General features: G+C 34.7%; 2 protein-coding genes and 1 long non-coding RNA gene across 4 annotated transcripts in view; all 3 read left to right on the forward strand.

Annotated features, from left to right (window-relative positions):
* sec22bb (SEC22 homolog B, vesicle trafficking protein b) lies at positions 1-8,536 on the forward strand. 2 transcript variants are annotated; one of them, NM_001328526.1, is given in 6 exon segments: positions 1-216; positions 2,697-2,708; positions 2,813-2,922; positions 5,105-5,265; positions 5,349-5,495; positions 7,388-8,536. In NM_001328526.1, coding segments are annotated over 6 exon segments (660 nt in total). In that variant the 5' UTR covers positions 1-141; the 3' UTR covers positions 7,543-8,536.
* Positions 8,537-9,092: 556 nt separating this feature from the next.
* On the forward strand, positions 9,093-16,597 carry si:ch73-281k2.5. Its single transcript, XM_009303907.5, has 5 exons — positions 9,093-10,857; positions 11,894-12,007; positions 13,220-13,453; positions 15,744-15,899; positions 15,990-16,597. The coding sequence occupies exons 1-5, from the start codon at positions 10,785-10,787 to the stop codon at positions 16,181-16,183; spliced, it is 771 nt and encodes a 256-aa protein (XP_009302182.2). The 5' UTR covers positions 9,093-10,784; the 3' UTR covers positions 16,184-16,597.
* A 1,843-nt stretch (positions 16,598-18,440) lies between these two features.
* The window catches only part of LOC141375617 (uncharacterized), an 8,124-nt gene continuing 4,789 nt past the window's right edge, over positions 18,441-21,775 (forward strand). The window contains exon 1 of the long non-coding RNA XR_012384238.1: positions 18,441-19,212. This is a non-coding gene — a long non-coding RNA (uncharacterized lncRNA). The remainder of the gene's footprint in view (positions 19,213-21,775) is intronic.

Consider the following 21,775-nt stretch of genomic DNA (forward strand, 5'->3'; position numbering starts at 1 on the left):
GCCGTGTGTTCACGTATTTCCGGCCAGCTCAGCGCACCACAGAGGAGTGTTTTGGAGCTCTAATCCAGACAGAGACATTTGTTTTCCAGCTGTAAACACTTCACAAACACCTGCCGTGCGTAAATCTGACATTGCAGAAAAATGGTGCTGTTGACGATGATCGCGCGGCTGGCGGACGGACTCCCGCTTGCGGCTTCAATGCAGGAGGACGAGCAGGTATATTTATATGAGCTCAGTCATTTCTCACTGTTTTATCATTTACATCAGGACTGTGTGTGTGTGACTGTGAGCTAAATCAAAGATTAGTGTATTGGAAACATGACATTTCCTTTCGAAAGTATATGGTTATTGTAAACTACCAGGCAGATAACTTATATGTTTTACCAGAGGTTTAACTTTATGTCTGGCCTTCATTGGCTCAGATTGCAGTGATTGGACAGCTGTGGTAGTAACTTACTTAACATGGTTTATTTAGTAACTAACCGCTTTATTATTGTTATAACTGGGGGTGTCATAATTGACGTCGCAGTTTATTGTATTTGAAAGCTGTTATTGATCACACACAGAGAAGAAGGTTCATTAGATGGAGATCATTTTGATCAGGTACAGCGCCCTCTTCTGTCTAGATGTGAAAATTACACCTGGTTTTCTTCACCCCCTCCTTGCTAAATATCACCTGATTTTTAAAAATTGATTAAATAAATTAGTTCATATTTATATTTTCAAATGTAGTTTTTAAAGATTTTTTTAAAATGGTTATTTATGTAGTAATAATATTGCCAGTTTATGTCATAAAGAGAAAGTTCAAAAAAAAAAAAAAAAAAAACGTACACGCTATTTACCCACCCTCAAGTAGTTCCAAACCTTTTAGTTTTTAGGAAGTTTCTTTCTTCTGTTTAACACAAAATATTATATTTTTGTAGATCGCCAAAACTGGCGACCATTGACATACATATAGCAAACACAAATACTATAGAAGTCATTGGTTACTGGTTTCCAGTAGTGATATCCAGATCTGATGGATTCGATGGCATGATAATTGGAATCGAACTGTGAGACCCGTGTGGGTTCACACCTCTAATATTCTTATTATTTTTTTAACACATCTATAGTTATGCAGTGCTACAGAGTTAGACCTTTTGATTTCACACAGAAACGGCAACGCGTGCAGCATGACATCACTTTGTTGCAGAGATGCTATTGGTTAAACTCAAGCAAAGTAGAACACAGAAGCAGAAAGCATGAGTTTGTCTGCGGTCTGAAGGTATTATAAAGTTGATAATGAAAACATTGCCAAAGCAAACTGTGAGAATTGTAAACTTGTGATTGCGTGCTGGGTATTTTAAGTTGAGATGCTGTTTGTTTATATATACAATTTTTATATTTACCGTTGCCCTAAAGTCCAAAAGTGAAGAATTTATGGTTATTTATGACTTGATTGTTCAAGCTACCTCACAGAAGTGCTCTGTTTGTTAACTGAGTTATTGAATGTTAAAATATAATGAATTAAATAAAAAAATAAGGAATATTCAGGATTGGTTTCTTCGCTCTTCTTTGTTCTTTTCTTTATGTGTTATAGAGGTATCAGATCAGGTATCGGTATCGACAGATACTCAAAATCAAACAACTCAGATTCGAGGGCACAAAAAACCTGATCGGGACATCCCTAATTTCCAGCTTTCTACTAAATATCTTCTGCAAATTTGAAAACAAGTGAAGGAAGAGTAAATAATGACAGAATTTTCTGTTACGTGTGTACTATCCCTTTAAGACCCATGCACGAAAAAAAAAATAGGTCAATTTAAACTTTTTAGCTTACATTTCTGATAAAACAATTGTAACACCTTAAAAGTTATTTTTAGAAATGATGTTTGTTGTTTTGCAAAAAGTCAGAACTGTGAGAAATAAATTCAGAATTGCTTAACTATAAGAGATGACAGTTAAATGGTCATGTTTGTAAAATCATCATTTAAGGATGTGTAAACTATGACAAAATGTTCCCAGTTAACTTTAGTATTTGCAGTATATTTTATATATATATATATATATATATATATATATATATATATATATATATATATATATATATATATATATATATTATAATAATATTTTTTTTTCAAATACATATTTTATTGAGCATTTTTAGTGCAAAAACATGTCAGAAAATGACATTGAGTAAAAAGATAATATCTATCGCACATGTAATTTAAATTCTGACCCCCACCTAAAAAATTATAATAATTAAAAGTAAATAGTAATTAAATAAAAATAATAATAATAAAATTATATGCACATTATTATTCCACAGAATCGTGTTAGTAGTTTTGGCATTGTGGATTATTAAAAATTTAATTAATAACTGAATCAAACTGAAATGAGAGCTTGTAAATCCAGATCAAATCAGTATATCTGGATTGATATACATAGCTATTTGCTTGTCACTTTTCAGCACTTTAACAGATTTGATAGACCTTGCCAAACATATTGACAAACGTGATAATTGACAAACATATTGACTTGTGAGTTTAGACAATCAACACGAAGGTTTAAGCCTTTAGTAGTTCTGAACAATATAAATAAAGATTGTAGCATTTCTCCAAATGGTGTCTTAGATATCCAGTAGTTACTTTCATTACATTTTTACTTTCAAGTTCTAACGTCTTTTCATTTCCTCTTTTCACGCTGCCATGAAGGGAAGTGAGAAGGTTTGTGTACCTTTAGCTTTTGTGAAATCCCTCTGAAGAAGATGGAGTCAGATGTATCAGAATGAGTTTGTGTTATTGGCTCTAATTTGCACTTTGGTCCTCAGATGGGTCGAGATCTGCAGCAATATCAGAGCCAGGCCAAACAGCTCTTCCGAAAACTAAATGAACAGAGTCCCAACCGATGCACCTTAGAGGCAGGATCTATGTCCTTTCAGTAAGTTTTCCTTGTAGCAAACCACAAACACAACTACAAAATCATTGTGTTCACGTAATTTACAATACAACACGCAATGTTATGGAATTTGTAAAATTTGCATTATACACTTAAAGGGATAGTTCACCTAAAATGAAACTTTCCTCATTTGCTCTCCCTGTTAAACACAAAAGAAGAAATTTTGAAGAATGCTGGTTGCTGTTTGGTACCCATCACAACTCATCGAGTAATTATTATGGAGGTCAATTGATCCCAGCATCCAGCATTTTTCTAAATATCATCTTGTGTGTTCAACAGAAAAAAAAAACTCAAATAGGTTTTGAAAAAGTGAAGGGTGAGTATGATGACTGAATTTCATTTTAGGACGAACTATTTCTTTAATAAAAAAACACTTTGTAATGAAGCCAATTATTTAGCTGTTGTCCAGTAGAGTGTTTTTCTAAAATTATGGAGTAATTACAATGTGTTTTCTGTGTTTTTTAAGCAGAAATTAAATTGAATTTGAAAAGAAAGTAAAAGTATTTTAGTCTGTTCCCATTTTTTTTTTAAATTTCGTAATAGTTGCAAAAATTTAATATTCGTTTTGATTTCCAAAATATATCGAGAATTAAAATAAAGTACGGGGACATTAAAAACATAATGTATGAAAAATACATTTAAAAAGGAGGTTGGGGTATGGGCAGAATTCTAGGGGGGAAATGTATAGGCCTTGCTAAAAAGAAATGATCAAAAGTAGGTCCATGTGTTTTGAAGAGGGACTCATTCTGCAATCCAGGAGATAATTAGAAAACGTATTTATTTTCTCCCCGTCACTTTTTTTGTTGAATTACATTCCTGAAGACCTTTTTGACTCAGAGCACAAACCTGTTTACAACTCTTACATTTCTGGCTAAGAAATGTATATTACTAAAATGGTCTACTTCTCAAAATCCAGCTATTTCCATAAGGATTTCTCAGTTGTCAGTCTTTCTTCCTTTGGAAAAATTATCATAATTTTTTTAAATTAAATAATAATTTAAAATTCAGGAGACTTTGGAAACCTGTCCAATCCTTTCTAGACAAACTCTGAATTTTTTTTTAAAGAGTTCTGGCTTCTTCTGTTTTGTTTTGATTATTTTTAATTTTTTAATAATTTTTCTTTTTTAAACTTAGATTTGTAAATGTTTATTTAATTTGCAGTGCTTGGGGATGGTTTGTTTATTTGATTGTCTGCCTGCCTGTCTGTCTGATTGTCTTTGTTCTTTGTACTATTTGAAAATCTTCAATAAAAAAAAATTAATTCTCTCTCTCTCTCTCTCTCTCTCTCTCTCTCTCTCTCTCTCTCTCTCTCTCTCTCTCTCTCTCTCTCTCTCTCTCTCTCTCTCTCTCTCTCTATATTTATATATATATTTATTTATATATATATATATATATATATATATATATATATATATATATATATATATATATATATATATATATATATATATATATATAGTAGCTCCATGTGTTGACTTATTAACCATTGTATAATTTGTTTTATGTTTCTGTTATTTGACTAAATATGTTTTATACATTTGTAAAAATTATTAAAGAAGTTAGTAAATCAATTGTCTTTATTACTTAAAAGTAAATTAACTATGTGCATGATTAAGTTAAAGGGCACCTATGATGAAAATTTACTTTTGTAAGCTGTTTGGACAGAACTGTGTTTATGTATAGTGTGTTCACTGTCATATTGGAGTAATATAAATCCAACAAGTCTCTTTATCTGCGTTTGTCTCCTTCACTGACTGGTGTTTATCTGCTGTAATGCATTAATGGCACATGGGAAAGGTGGGCGGGGAGAAGCAGTTCATTTGCATTTAAAGCCACAGGCTACAAAAGCAACTACACTATGCTCAAAATAAAATGAGCATACTCTGGAGGCTATAATAAATAGTCTGAGTATTTCAAGCTGAAACTTTCACATCCTGGACACACCAAAGGCTTATCTTACATCTTGTAAAAGGGGTAAAATAGGTGCCCTTTAAATCAAGAAAATTAAGTTAAATCAGTTTAACACTTGCCAGTCACAATGGGTGTACTCATTTTATGTTTTGTCAACTTGTCTCTTTTAAAGCAAAGTTTACTCACTTTTTTTAAAAAAGCAAATCACTTTTTTCACAGTGTAAATAGTCTCTCTTCTCTCTTCTTTTCAAAGCTATGTCATAGAGAAGGGCGTTTGCTATTTGGTTCTCTGTGAGGCCGGGTTTCCTAAAAGGCTAGCGTTTGCTTATCTGGAAGATCTACAGGCAGAATTTCATGAACAGCACGGCAAAAAGGTGCCCACAGTCTCCAGGCCTTACTCCTTCATAGAGTTTGGTAAAAGAGCCTTTAATTGTTGAAGTTTCATTTAATTCTCCTTAAGAGATGACCTCTTAACCCATTTCCTATTCTGTCCAAAGATACATACATTCAGAAAACCAAAAAGTCCTACATTGACAGCAGAGCACGCAGGAACCTGAGCAACATTAACACAGAGCTACAGGATGTACAGAGGATCATGGTGGCCAATATTGAAGAAGTCCTGCAGCGGGGAGAGGCTTTATCTGGTAAATACGGCTTCTGGTGGATTTTTATGAGACTTCTTTTTCACTTCAGTACATAGAAATGTTGATTTTTATTTCTCTTCATCTTGATTTGCTGTTTCTTGTTAAATCTGTTTTTGAGGTATTTCAAATGTTAGATTCTCCTAACTTTAAGTGAAGCTGAAGTTATTTGAAAAATTCTAAAAAAAGAATTCTATAGTACTGTAATGTATTTTAATGGCTTTAATAGTGACTTTAATGGTGTTTTCCGTTTGTTTTTATTTTTAAAAAAAGTCAGTGCATGTGGCAGTAATAATGGCTAAAATGAAAATGTATAAATGGGATTTAAGTACAGCGATTTTAACTGTAGTCCTCCCGGATGACTAAAAAAAGTTATCAATATGATAGTGAGAAATTGTAAACTTCTAGTCAAACCTACAATGGCCAAGAGAGCTTAACATGCTGCAATAAAAAAAAAAACGCATGCAATTATGTAAAATGCCAGCAAATTGAGAAAAGATCTTCATCTGTTTAGCACATGTGATGCAAATCCTCACAACGCATACACATAAAAAACAACAATTGATGAAACATGCTGCATTTTCTCACAAAGCAAACAATTTACAAAAATGCCTGCATTTTCGAACAAATTTTATAAATAAAAACTGAACACAATGTTTCAAGGGGACCCTAAAATGTGACGGATATTTAGGTTGTGGTTATTTAGGCTAATGAAATACATATGACAAGGGAATCAGGATAGCAGCATCTGTCACAATTTACGGTCCCCTTAAAACATTTCCATTGTGTTTCCTTTCTTTTTGTAAATGTTGGAAGATCTTTTCTTAATTTGTTGGTGTTTTTTAGAATTGCATGTGTTTCTGAAATTGCAGCAAGTTGAGCTTTCTAGGCCACCGTACAAACCATCCTTCTGCAATTTTGTGTCAAAAAGAGAAATAAGGGCAGTTTTAAAAGCCAAATATATTAGAGCACTGCCATTATGTGATTGTATTGTATTGCATTATGGTGCACCTAAGTGTAAAGTTAAATCATAGGTAATTTTGAAAAAGTCAAATTGAAAATTACATGATTAAATGCCATTAATTTGCTGTGGTTACAACTGAATTAATTACACAATAACTGTTAAAAAAAGATAAAACATAAAATGATTGAAAAAAAAGAAAACATAATATTAATTGTACCCAGCTTAAATGTAAAATAAAGTTACCTGAAGAAGAGATAAAGAACTGTGTGTCTGGCCCAAAAAAAGCCAGATAGCAGTAGAGCCAGAGAAGAAAGACTCAAGAGCAGGAAAGAGACAAAGAGAGCAAATGTTGCAGACTGTTTTTGTTTTTTCCTTGACCATTTGACCAAAGCCCAAATACTGAGACATTTAAACTGACCAATCCAGATAGCAATAAAAAAAACACACTGTAAAATCGATGAAATACAAAGACAGTTCTCTCAGGCCCTGATTTTTAGCAGCGCTTCTGCCTTTGGAATCTGTATGGACTTTCTTTTGGGGAAAATACGTGGTTTGCAATAAAAACAAATGCATATGATAATTTACATTCTTTCAAAAAACAAGTGTTTATACACTATTTATTTAACAAAAATAACAATACTTGAGTAATTCAATACAACCAACTGAGCAGAATTTGCAGCAAAAACACTTACAATGTCAAAAAAAAAAAAAAAATCAATAAATATATTTTTTCCAGCATATTTTAAGCAGTGGAGCTGTTCTCAACACTGATAATAACAATACTTATCTAATAGAATAAATTCAGTTGTAAAATATATTAAATCAGAAAGCCCTTCACAGTTGCTACATTACAAAATTGTGCACTTCACCGTATTTCCAGTTCAAAAATGTTTATTTTTTTCTTTATTTTTTTTGTTTTTACCCCCTTCAGCTTTGGACTCGAAGGCCAGCAACTTGTCCAGCCTGTCCAAGAAATACAGAAGCGACGCTAAGTACCTGAACACTCGCTCCACATATGCTAAGCTAGCAGCCGGCGGAGTCTTCTTCATCATGCTGATCGTTTACATCCGTTTCTGGTGGCTGTGAGCTGTGGAAGATGCATGTATGTGTATGTGTGTGGAAGGAAAGAGGGGCTCACAGGTGAAACACAGACGGATACTTAAATGACAAGCTCATGTTGTTTTAAACCACAGCCTGTTCTTAAAGACTGTCAGATCCGGCACTTTCCCTCCTAACAGGCCGTCGAGACCCCAACCTGATCCTCACTGCTATCTGTTTATGAACTACACGGAAGTCTGTTTACTTGGAGTGTGTGAATGAACGAATGAATGAAAGGGAAGGAATGGAAGTGCGTTTTTCTGTTTGTGTCTTTGTGAAATCTCTCCTCATGGAAATGAATCTTATATACTGTGCTACAGTACCATAGAGCAACAATGCATCTCAGTTAGCGATTCATTCATTCAAATTTGTCTAATTAGTTGAACAAACAACTTCTTGTTGTTATTATTTAGGTAAGGAGATTTAGGTTTCGGCCATGGAGATAAATGAGGCGGTTGCATTATTAACACTCTTCTCAAAGCGCAGATTTCATAATTCTGCTTCTATCTGTTAACCAGATACAGTATGAAGAGTTTGACTCCTATGTCTATAAAAGCCCCCTATGAAGTGTAAGGCTTAGTTTGAATTCGTCTCATTAGTTTAGCCAGTGGTAATCCTGGTGCAAAAATTGCCTAATAAACAGCATTTGCGCTGCTGTGAGGACATTTGAGGTTGCGTCCAGTTGCTCAACACACCCCATATTAATAACACTATTGTCAGGGGGCATTTTGTGACAAGCAGAGGTTTGGGTCAGATGCAATCCAGTGCAGTCTACTTGTCTGGTCTCTTTCACGGTTTGCAAATACGCCGTCTGATCCGGGTACATCATTTCCTACATCTGTATTTTACATGCATTGAAGATTTACACAATAACCAACAGTGTATCATGTGTCCACCACCTGAGGCTAAATTGCTCATAGCAAGAGTGTTTGTTCAGGTCACAAAGGCAACAATATAAATAAATTAATTCAGACTCATTTAATAGTTGCTTTTGCTTCTGTTTTTGCAGGTCACACTGTCAGTTTTAAAATATTTAGGCTGCAAATTTTTTTTGCAAAACTTTTTTTTTTACACAATTGCAGTTTAAAGTTCACAGCAATCTTAAACAATTAAAAGTAGTGTTAATAAAACTTTATATTTTTATTATTAGCTTGTAACTTTAACTTTAAAACTTTATTACAAAGCTCCCACACTATAAAAATGCTGGGTATTAATTTATTCATGATGTGCCAACACAAACCAGTTAACCTCCTTGTGATTGAGTGTACACATACTGTACATTGACAGCACATTTTAGCTTTTAAGTGGCTATTTAAAATACTTTGAATGTTTTTTTTTTTATTATTTTGTTACAGACAAAGTGTCATCCTGCAACTGTTTTGCAGCATATGAAATATCCCAAACACTATTTTTAACTGTCCAAAATAGAGAAAAAGTTTGTTTTTACTCTGATATTAAAAACATGCTCACATTTTTTTATGTTATATATCCATTAAAAACATTCAGGAAAAAGTGTTTTATGTAAATTCGCTCCACGAGTACACATATATGGACATACGTTTTCTCTAAAAGTACATCATGTCAAAACATGATACTTAATTTTTTATTCTAATTAGGTTCCAATAACTCTAAATAGCAAAGCGAAATAAAAAATGCAAGTAAATAAACACCTTGAGCCTTAAGAGGTTATGTTAACTTAATTGTTTTTACAAATTTAAGTGGATTGGAGATAAAACAATTAGGTTGTCCCAAAAAAACTTCAAGAATTTTGTTGTTTCAGATCATTTGAATTAAGTAGTTTGATATATGTGTGCAGATATCTTAATAAAATAATTTCCATTAATGTGATTATGTACTCTTGTTAAAATTAATTTGACTTGAGTGTAGTTAATTAGCCAAGTGAAGCTAAATGTTATTACAAATGAGAAAGTAATTATTGATGAATGTCCATCTATTTTGCTTGAAAACATTTTGTTATTCAGGGTGTTCACAGGGGCTTTAAGTCTTAAAATGTCTTAAATTTCAAAACATACATTTTAGGCCTTAAAAAGTCCTAAATACACTGACATTATTGTGCTGTAGCTCTTAAATCGTTTTAAACAGGTCTTAATTTTGTCTTGTCTTAGTAAAGCTACTCAATTTGGCCTGACATTCATCCAATGACCAACAATACATCTCTATAAAACCTTATTTTTTTAAGATAAAGTTTTATATTGCAAAGAGATGCAATTTAAAATAGCTGTTAGACATTTTTACAGAAAATTCCCCAAGTTAAATTCCCTAATCAGGAAAAAATTATTAAAAACAAATAAATGATACCTCATGCTAATAATAAAAATAAAATCTAATAAAGTCTAAAATTGGATTCTTAATGGTCTTAAAAGTGTTTTAAAAGTTTTCCATTTGACTTTCTAAAACCTGCAGAAACCCTGATTATTACCAAAACTGATAAATCATCATTTATGATTCAAATTTGCAAAAAGTGATAAAAATATATACATAGTTTAAATGTGTGCTGATACGTTGTGCTACATGTTACATTTAAAAAGCTACATAAAAATGTCACATTGTAATGTTTGTTCAACAATATTTTAACACTGCACACAGTTATATCTATGGTGTTTATACAGATGCCTGGCAGTTATTTCTATTATTTTAAAGCAGATTTACTTCACAAGCATTCAGAGAATTGTTAACTGGAGACTCACTCTGATTGGATCATTTAAATAAGTAAGTCGTTGACTTGAAAGATTGTTTAGTGTGATTTGTGTAAAGACTTAACAGGTTAACTTTTTTACCCCATTTATGAAATGTAGCACCTTTCATTAGCATCCACTGAAAACTGATTGGCAATACTGAGTTTCTGTCTGCGGAGGGGGGAGAGGATGACTCAACAGACAGGCCTTGAACTCTTGAACTATCCTGGACTTTTTATTTGTGGTAAAGAATTGATAAGAAATTTTGCAATGCGTTTGTTTTGTGTGTGCCTGTGTGTTCATCAGCAGTTTGTGAGATTTGTGAAATGTACAATAACTGAAGCATAGTCATCAGTGGAGTTGTGTGTGCGAGTTTTTTGCTGATTCCAATTGTCACTTCCTACAAATGTAGTTTCACAGGAAAGATCAAGTACACAGTCTTTTAATGGTCAACGGCACTTGTTACATGCACGCATAGGCTGATATTTGTCTACAAGTTCTTAAGCATTACCTGATTTTTTTTTCTTTTTTAATATGGACCATTTTCTCAATGCATCTTCAGAAAAATTCATCCTCCTTTTTATTTTCTGCTTGACAATGTCATATGGTAAGTAGGTTATACTCTACTTTAATATCTTGTTTCTGAACATTTCTTTTGATTTGCATATTCCTGTCTGGTCATAAGTGTGAGGTCTGTTTTTTTCATGTTTTGTTTTTTTAAAGAAAATTATTCTGTTCATCAAGGTGGAATATTTTAAATGTAAAAAGAGTTGTTAAATACTTATTTATTACTTATTTATTTGTTACTTATTGTATGTATTTTCAAATGAAATTATTACTCCAGTCATCATTGCTTTTATTACTGTTACTATTAATAATAATAATTAATATTAGAGTGATTTTTGAAGGATTACGTGACTCTAAAGACTGGAGTAATGAAGCTAAAAATTCATAATTAAAATCACTGTAGTAAATGGTTAAATTAAAAGATAAACTACTTTTGAACAGTTAATTTATAGTGCAATAACATTTCACAATTTTACCATTTTGCTGTATTTCTGATTAAATAAATGCAGCCTTGTTGAGCAGAATAAGTTTATTTTAAAACATTTAAAAATCTTACTGACACCAAACTTTTGACCGGTAGTGTATGTAGAAACCATCACAGAGATTCTACAGGTTTTCGCTGCAAACATTACAAATCATACATTTTTAAAAAATAATTAAAACCATTACATTTGCTTTCTAGTGTGTGTCCCAGAATGTAGTGATTGTTACCAAATGTAACAGATTACCGGTAAAGAGCCACACAGGCCATTGCAGTTTCCATTAAAACCATAATACAATTACTATTTAAAAACAACATAGAAAATGTTGATTTTGATGGTTGTAAGCTTTGCTGTCATTTTTGTGTGAACTTTCTTTAAAATTGAGAGGCTATTTTAAATTGCAGTAACGTTTCACAACTTTACTGTTTTAAATAGTCACATACATAGACAGCTTTTTAGCTTTAACTAGTTTTAAAATTATTGTACGAGCATAAGATTTGTTTTTTGTGGTTTTTCATTGGTTACGTGGAGAAATTATTTAAAAACAAGATCAAATACGTCAGAAAGCTTCATTTTTCCTTATGTGTTTTAAAGAAACAAATTGCGAGGTGAACATTGATGATTGTCTGAATCACCGCTGTCAGAATGGAGCCACATGCATGGATGGAGTGAACACCTACACTTGCCAGTGCCCACCTAAATGGACAGGTAAAAAAATAACTTAATCTTCTGTGTGGTTCTTAAATCTGATTGGCTGATAGTCATGAGATATTCTGCAAATAATAGCACTCCTACAGCTTCTTCACCTTTCACCCTTGTGTATTACTCCACATACAGCATAAGCAGAGGACACTACAATTTGATAAATATTGCTTCTGTTGGACAACATAATGTACTTTTGAGGCTTTTTTTTTTAGCTGAGAATAGTTGTTTAGATTGCAACTATGCAATTTATTTATTAGGATAGTGACTATTTTAAAAAATTTAAAATTTTGGAGCATCGAATCCAGTGCATCAGCCTGTTTGAGCAGACCAAAGAAAGTGATGGTTGACATTACAAGATGTCTACAGAGAGCGCATAATAAGTCTTTAGAGGAGAACAACAGCATTTTCTCAGCGTATGTTTCAAACTACAGCTGAACAAATCATTATAAATCAGGTAAGTGACATTCTAATATCTCTCTGTTTTGTAGTGCTGTATTTATACCACAGAAACTGTTAGTGTTCGCTTTGCTCTGGCAATTTTGGGGTTCATAAATATAAAATCCCAAATACAATAGAAAAATACTGGGAAATGTCTCTAGACTGATGGCATTTCTTGTCATTCAGCCTTATAATCTTAAAATGTGAGCAAAATCACCTTTTTTGTCTTACTTCAGACAGTACGCTGAGAATCAATCGAATACTGGCTCTAAAGTGATGTTTGTGAACTCCACTGTTCTGACGTCTGCTGTAAATGTGATTGAGTGGTGGAAGAAAGTAGTTCCTTGTACTAAAGGATTTATGAGACTCTCCGTGTTTAATTTTCTTTTATAAACACGATTATACCGTCAAACTGTTGTATAAATGCAATATCATGTGAGTAGCAGTGCAATATGGCTGTATATCGCACTGGTGGGGGGCACTAAGGCACTCGGCCTGCAGCCTCGAGCCAATGCACGCCTCCCACCAGTGCCAATATACAGCCATATTGTGCTGCTACTCATGAGATATTTCTCATACATATGATTCCTTTTAATTATTTAATCAAAGTGATCCACATTTATTTAAGGGTTCAGTGCAAACTTTGACACAAGCTAAAATGTTAGTGTTTTCAAATTGGAACTGATTTTCTTAAGTTATTCATACTTCATAATGTCAGCACAAACCTCTTTAAACCTTTAAAACGTGCGATTGAAATAGTGACCCTATTGTCTCCAGGTCAGTTTTGCACTGATGATGTGGATGAATGCAGACTGCAGCCCAACGCCTGTCAGAACGGAGGCAAATGCAGTAACACACGCAACGGCTACAACTGTGAGTGTGTGAACGGCTGGAGCGGCCTGGACTGCTCTGAAAACATTGATGACTGTGCATATACGCCCTGCTTTGCCGGCTCCACTTGCATCGACCGTGTGGCTTCTTTCTTTTGCAGCTGCCCTCCCGGCAAGACTGGTCAGTAGCTCCATGAATAAATTTACAATAATTTAAGGTGCTGTATGCAAGTGTTTGACTCTCCAAAAGCATAAAAATAAATTATTTGTCTACAAATATTTTGGAAGCATACTAAATGAACATACTTGTATATCTGAAAAAACTCAGAAAAAACATGTACTAAGTCACGTAGCCTGTTCTCCTTTGAAAATGTGTTCCGTGTCAGTATGTCTCTCTTTGTAACTCCACGCACTGCCAGTTTACACAGTTATATTTTGGCACTGCCTTGATGGAAAAGGACGTATTTCATTTCAGTCACGAAGGCTGCCTCAATGTATGCAGGCACAGCTGAAAATACAAACTCGGACAGTAGCAGACTCCAAAATGAGATGCAGATTCAGAGTTATAAAAATGCACCTAAGGTGTTTTTTTATTTATTGCAAATAATAGTATCTGTAAATTCAATTCAGTTGTATTCAAGTTGGCTACATGGTGGTGCAGTGGGCACGTTCACCTCACAGCAAGAAGGTCGCTGGTTCGAGCCTTGACTGGGTCAGTTAGCATTTCTGTGTGGAGTTTGCATGTTCTCCCCGTGTTCGTGTGGGTTTCCTCAGGGTGCTCCAGTTTCCCCCACAAGTCCAAAGACATGCGGTACAGGTAAATTGGGTATGCTAAATTGGCCATGGTGTATGATTGTGTGTGTGAATGACTGTGTATGGATGTTTCCCAGTAATGGGTTGTGGCTGGAAGGGCATCCGCTGTGTAAAACATATGCTGGATAAGTTGGCGATTCATTCCGCTGTGGCAACCCCAGATTAATAAAGGCACTAAGCTGAAAAGAAATGGAATTTAATATTAAATGAATTCAAGTTTATTTGTTTAGCTCTTTTCACAATATTGTTTTAAAGCTACTTTACAAAAGGAGCCTTCTTTTGCATTACAATTAAATTCAGAATACCACAACTTTATAAGTTACTAATAACTTTAACTAATTAACTAGTAACTATAGCTTTTACAAGTTAAAGAGCCATGAAACCCCCCTCTTTCAGTTTAAGTCTACCTCCGATTTTTTTCCAAAAATGCTCTGAGATGGGCGTGGAGCTCTGCGGGCAGAGGGAGGAGGGGGCGATTTTGATCCCACCCCAAAAAGTGATTTTAAACCCAGAAGATGAACTTAGCTGACAAAAGCTCAAAATGATCCAGTTTTCCTCACAATTTAAGCTGACAGGTGCTAACGTCGTTATGGAACGACTCCACTTGTCTTAATTAAAGCTCTGTAAGATGTTTCCTGCCTTAGACCCACTGTGTGATAGATGCAAACAAACCCAGGCATCGCTTGGTCATATGTTTTAAAGTTGTTCTAAAATTGTTAATTATTGGATTTAAGTTTGTGAATTAATATCAGAAGCGGTGGGAAAACAAATGCCCTGGGCCTATTTTAGCTATATTTAATGTCAGTGATGATGCAGATTTATCTAATAATCAACGCACAGTGATTAGATTTATAACTCTTTTGGCAAGTAGATTGATTTTACTAAATTAAAAACGAAAAGATCCTCCATTTTGCTCCACATTAATAAAGGATGCCATATCATGTCTGCAACTTGAGAAGGTAAGGCTTTTCACAAAAATTAAAACAAAGAATTTCCTTGTAATATGGAATCCATTTATTGAGTACTTAAACAAAAAAACACCTTAAACATCCCCCCTTATTTAGTTTTTTTCTCTCTTCGTTCAGTTTTTTGACATTTCCCCCACTTTTCTTATTATTATTTTTGTTCTCTTATACATATAATAATAACATGATGTTACAATTTTGTTTAAAAGGAAAAAAGTACACATATGTAAAAGGTATCATTTGTACTGATGTAAAAAAATACAATAAAGAGAATGTTAAAAAAACAGTTAAACAGTTTACCTGCAGTTCTATAGTATATATAGGTGCTGTCTATGTGTACATGTTCAATGAAGTGTATTCGTAAACATTAGCTGTGCAATCTACCGTGTAAGGTTTGATTGTCTGACATGCTCACCATTATCCATGTCTATCTCTAATATATAAGTGTTGTCAGTCTGCCAACCGGCATTTACTTGGGTTTGTCAGAGGAGGGGTTGGGTGGAAAATAACCCTCTCTAATATTTTGAATTTGGACTGCAATAGGCCTACCTAATTTAATTACTAGGTGTCACGTCACCTTTAAATGTTTTTATCTGTGAAGGTGTTTCTATACAGATGTGAGATTGATTGTTTTTCATCACAATTGATCTCAAGTCAGTTGTAATAAGCATATTAATTGTATTCATGTTCAAGGTTTGCTGTGTCACCTTGATGATGCCTGCATCAGTAACCCCTGCAAGATGGGCGCTGAATGCGATACAAACCCTCTCAATGGCAAATTCTACTGTAACTGCCCTTCAGGATACAAGGGCAGGACATGCGAGGAGGATATAGACGAATGTGTTATCGGTGAGAAACGTTCGTCTCTGTTTCTTAAATTTTTTTCCCTGCATACACACACTTTCATTTCTTTACTATCTCTCTTTTCTGATCCACCAGGGCCAAACCCATGTGAGCATGGGGGCTTATGTAAAAACACAGAAGGCTCGTTCACCTGTTACTGTGCTTCAGGTTACACCGGCCCACGTTGTGAGCATAAAATTAAAGATTGTGACTTCAACCCCTGCCAGAATGATGCCAGGTGCTTTGTTGAGATGGGAAATTACAGCTGCATGTGCATGGCAAGGGCTTAAGACACACTGTGATCAGGTGCATGATTTGGAAACGGATAGGTCTCATTAATAATTTGTGCATAAGATATGATGCAAACATGCACAGCCTGTAAATCTCATGCGTAATCCCTAATAACAAAAATACAGTTATTCACAATAACTATGTACAATTATGCACAAGATTTATTTAAATTATAGGGGTTTATTATAAGGTCTGATTTTGCATATTATACTTGTGTAAATTGTCTTGGATTTTGAGACTTTTTCTTAAAAGGTTAAGGAAGTTCATTTTAAAGTCCTTCCTAAAATAAATCCTGCTAGAGATTAAAGTTCAAAACACTCTGATGAATATTCAGCTCCACAGATGTTAAATATCCCTTTGCTGATTTAAAAAAAATAAAATAAAAACAAAGGATCTATATCCATCTATCTTTCCATCATTCATTGTCTTCTGCTTATATGCGGCTGGGTCTCAGAGGAACCCCAGACTTCCCTCTCACCCGACAGTTCCTCCAGCTCCTCCTGGTGGTCTGAAGGTGTTCCCATGCAAGCAGAGAGACAGGGACCACTCAGTGTCCTGGATCTTCCCCAGGGCCTTCTCTCGGTGACAAGCCAGGAACACCTCCCTAGGTAGGCACCCAGGAGTAATCCAAAGCAGATGCTCAAGCCACCTCAACTGGCTTTTCTCTGCATGGAAGATTTCAGCCGTTTTAATGACTTTAAAATGCTGCTTATTACCACACCTGGTGTGTCCTTGTTCTATTTAAAAGCAAAACATGATGATAAAAATACAAGGAACAAAAATGTGGATTAACATCTTGGAGAAAAAAGCATTTATTTTTACCCTGCACAGCACTCACCAGCTGGCCTCCAGCTCACACATTCATTCAATTTTCTTTAGCTTAGTCCCTTTATTAATCTCGAATCGTCACAGTGGAATGAATCGCCAATTTATCCAACATATATTTTACGCAGCGGATTCCCTTCCAGCTGCAACCCATCTCTTGGAAACATCCATACACACTCATACACTACGGCCAATTTAGCTTACCCAATTCACCATACCACGTCTTTGGACTGTGGGGGAAACCGGAGCACTTGGAGGAAATCCACGCGAATGCAGACAGAACATGCAAATTCCACACAGAAATGCCAACTGAGCCAGCCGAGACTCGAACCAGCGACCTTCTTGCTGTGAGGCGACAGAACTATCTGCTGCGCCACTGCGTCGCCCCATCTCACTTTCTTAATTTAATTATGAATTATGTTTTAAGAATAATTCAGAGTAAATTACTCTAGTTATTTTTAGTAAATACTGTTACTATCAATAATATATATATATATATATATATATATATATATATATATATATATATATATATATATATATATATATATATATATATATATATATATATATTCATTCATAAATTTTCCTTTAGCCTAGTCCCTTATTTATCAGGGGTTGCCACAGTGGAATGAACTATTCCAGCATATGTTTTACGCAACTGATGTCCTTCCAGCCGCAACCCATCACTGGGAAACACCCATACACTCCTGCACTCAAACACTAAGGCCAATTTAGTTTATTCAATTCACCTATAGCGCATGTCTTTGGACTGTGGGGGAACCCGGAGCACCCCGAAGAAACCCACACGAACACAGGGAGAACATGCAAATACAGAAATTCCAAGTGGACCAGCCGGGACCTAAACCAGCGACCATCTTGCAGTGAGGCGACAGTGCTAACCACTGAGCCACTGTGCTGCCCATATTAATATGAATAAATGCTGTACTAGTGTCTTAAAATACTATAGTAAAATACTTAAATTAATATTTTGGGGATATTCTATGAATGGCAATACAAGAACTAATAGAAACTCTATAAATGGTAATACAAGAACTAATAGAAACAAATTACCAAATGCACTACCGTTTACTATAGTAAAAACTAAAGCAGGCTACACTATAGCATTTATTGCAGTTTATTACTATAGTTAATACTACAGTATGCTGCAGCATTAACTAAGAGTTGTAAAAATACACTTTAGTCTATTATTACTACACTATAGGCTTGTTTACTACAGTCTGTGTAAGTCCTACTTATGTTCCACTTGTTTAAATTTTAAACATCTAAAAAAAAAAAACAATATTTTCTAACATTTTGAAGAAGAGCAGCTGTATAATCCTAATTCTTTCATCACACGTGAGGTTATGTCATTTCATGCACAGCCACCAGAGCGCGCGCGACTGCAGTTTATAAACCCCGACGCGCACTGTCCCAAACCCTTCCTGTTTTCGAGCCGGGCGCTAATTGGTTTCCGTTATTGTGCAAAGTTTTCAGCAAGACGGAAACAGAGAGAGAGAAAAAAAGAGTGATTTTAGACTACAAGCAAGACGAGGTGTTAACTCTTTTTTTTCCCCTGACTTTTTTGTTTGTTATACAGAGAACGAATCGCTGACGTTCTTTTGCCCAGTTTTGTCTCGTCGTCTGCAGGAAGTGGGCACAGCCGAAAAGAGAAGCTGCCACAGTAGCGTGCATCACAAACCACAGCGCTCAGTCTCAACTCTTCACCCCTCAGCTTCTCTTTGCACAGGGGGAAGTGGGAGTTTGCTGAGGCTGACCTGCTGATAAACACTACCAGGTCTTGAACTGTACTGGAGTTTTCTTCGTAAGAATGAATGAACATCAAAGAAACCCGTGCACGTGCTTCAGATTTAAGGGGGCATTTTTTCTTTATGTAGCAGTTGTTTTTGAGGTTTACGGAAAATTCAGTAATGCGCGTTAAGCAATGTTCTTCATGCTAACTATCGATATGCATCACAGGCACATGCTGATATAGGAGATTGGCAGTTCATGACCCAGCTGTCACCATCAGCGTTATCGACGTCCTCCCACACATATCTAAGATTGTTATAACTCTTTCTTTCGAGAAGTAAATCACTTCCGTCGAGACATACATAAAGTCCATAGTTTATAGAGTGAGAAAGTATTGAACATTCTCCCTTTTGAGGTCAAATTCTCTATGGAGCTGCACGCTGAGCAAAAGGTGACTGTTTTCTCATCTCACGTTCACCTTTGCAGAAAACCCTTATCTGACTGTGTATGTGTGTGTGTGTGTATGAGGGGAAGTGTTTGCATAATCTTGATCATATATGCTGCTTGAATGGTTTAGTGATACAGCCTGGTTGACATAGGCTGTGGCACAAACTTTTTAAAATCTATTTTCATGCTAGTACTTTATTTACTGTACACTCTCAGAAATGAAGGTATATGCGAGCTGTCACTGGGGTGGTGCCTTTTTAAAAGGTACACATTTGTACTTCTATGGTCCATATTGGTACCTCAAAAGTATGTATAAATATCTAAAAATTTTAAGAGGAACACTTTGGTAAGTACTCTTTAGGTATTATTATGAACCTTTAAGGTACAAATTTGTACCTTTTAAAAAGGTACCACCCCAGTGACAGTTCACGTACCTTTATTTCTGAGAGTGTATGTAGCTACTGGTATCTTTTTCTATTAAATACAAGTACTTTTTTATTAGCTATTGGTGCTTTTTGCTACTACCTTTTAAAAATATATCACATTAGGCTTACCACTTAGCAGCAAGGGCGGATTTAACTAATAAGCAAAGTAAGCAGCCGCTTAGAGCCCCAGGAATTCTGGGAGCCCCAATAAATACCTACAAGTATAACTTATACACATAACATCATTTCTATCATATGTTCTATGGTGAGGGTCTAATAAATTAAATGTAACGTAATTATAACTGCTACACAATTTTGTCTTAAACCCCTAATCATGATGCCGTCAAGTCAGGTAAAGATTCGGTTTTAAAAACTATTTATTTTTATTCGATTTTTTTCTTTCAGTTGTGAACTAATTGTAAGAAAACAAATCATTTACAATGTAGAGTTTTCAATGGGATAAAACATGGAAAAGAGATTTAGTGATATAAGAAAAGAACAGCAAAATAAAATACAATTATAAATCCACAAATGATTTCATTTTAGGACTGTTGGGCCCCGTGGCAGGAACTGCTTAGGGCCCCCAAATCACTAAATCTGCCCCTGATTAGCAAATACTGTAATTTATTCATTTGGCATTTGTTTTGTTCAATATACTGTTACTCCTTCATTAGACACTAGTACTTATTCATAATATACTTGTACTTATTTTGGTTTTGACTAATAATAAAATCTGTCATTGAGATGTCAGTATACAATTGTGACTAGTAGACTTTAGATACTATGCATATTTTTCATATTTTTAGATACTAGTAGGCTACTTATTGTTAATACTCCAGTTTTTATGTGTTTGCTCCTAGTTATTAATAGATACTAGTTTTTATTTATGTTTTAAGGGTTAGTTTAAGTAACAATTCTCACTATTAACTTGTGGCTTAGTTGTTACCTGCCTATTATTAAGATTTTGGTTGATTACTAGGACTTATAATGTACATAGTCTCCATGCTCTTATTCTTCATCTCAAATTAGATTGATATATAACTCTGACAACCTTAAATTTCCTTATTACTATTAATAAGCAGCAAAGTAGGAATTTATTGAGGCCAAAGACAGTTCATGGTTTATTAATAGTGAGAATTGTACCTTAAAGGGCACCTATTTCACCTCTTTTACAAGATGTAAGATAAGCCTTTGGTGTCTCCAGATTGTGTCTGTAAAGTTTCAGCTCAAAATACTTATGATATTATTTATTATAGCCTCCAGAATATGCTAATTTTACTGTGAGTACAGTGCAGTTCTTCTTGTAGCCTGTGGCTTTAAATGCAAATGAGCTGATTTTCCCCCGCCCACCGCTCTCACTTGTGTGTCTGCTTATCACGCATTACACAAATGCTGTTTGCAGTACACACACGTCTGAGTGTGTGTATATTAGGGCTGTGCAATGTGGACAAAATAATCGTATTGCGATTTTTATGAACGAATACTGCGATTGCGATTTTATTTGCCATTTTGGCAACTGTTTTTGCTTTTTTCAAACAAGCTACATACATACATACATTCTAAATGTATTAAGTGCACAAGAAGTGCATAATAAATCATTTCAATGAAATAACATAGTATTAAGTTTAATAAACAAAACTGTAGTAAAACTGTCTTTAAAACGGACAACATAAAAATAATGTGGTGATAGACACTTGTTGCTATTCACAAAGTCCCCATGATGCTAAAGCTTCTTTTAAACCCTTAGATATATTTTCTCCAGTGTGATCTTTTGGGAAGAATGCTGTTTGCAATTCTCCACTTTTCATTTCAAAGTTGTCATTAATGATAGTGGACCGTTAAGCTCATGTACGGCTCCATTGTTCTACTGGACCACAAATCTGTGGTCGTAGCGAAGTATTCAGTAAACCTGCTTGAGCTTGTGTTCAACGCCCGCCTTACATTTCTCATAAATTTCGGAAATAGCAAATCGTGTGCGAGATGGCAGCTGGTATCTTTTGTCAAGTTTTTGTATCAGTCTTCGAAGCCGTCTTTACTGACGATGTGCGCAGGCATCATATCTTTGCATACATGATATTTGATTGCGTCGGTAATGTCGTTTTGACCCTTTCTCATAAGGCACGGCGCTTGCAAATGCTTGAA

Source organism: Danio rerio, chromosome 8 (assembly GCF_049306965.1).
Source record: "Danio rerio strain Tuebingen ecotype United States chromosome 8, GRCz12tu, whole genome shotgun sequence".
Lineage (NCBI taxonomy): Eukaryota > Metazoa > Chordata > Actinopteri > Cypriniformes > Danionidae > Danio > Danio rerio.

Bases quoted from the DNA above. Each gene is read 5' to 3' on its own strand.
- si:ch73-281k2.5 (XM_009303907.5), top strand. From the start codon at position 10,785: ATGGACCATTTTCTCAATGCATCTTCAGAAAAATTCATCCTCCTTTTT. The intron at 12,008-13,219 runs GTAAAAAAATAA...TATTGTCTCCAG, and splicing joins GTGCCCACCTAAATGGACAG to GTCAGTTTTGCACTGATGAT. The intron at 15,900-15,989 runs GTGAGAAACGTT...CTGATCCACCAG, and splicing joins TATAGACGAATGTGTTATCG to GGCCAAACCCATGTGAGCAT.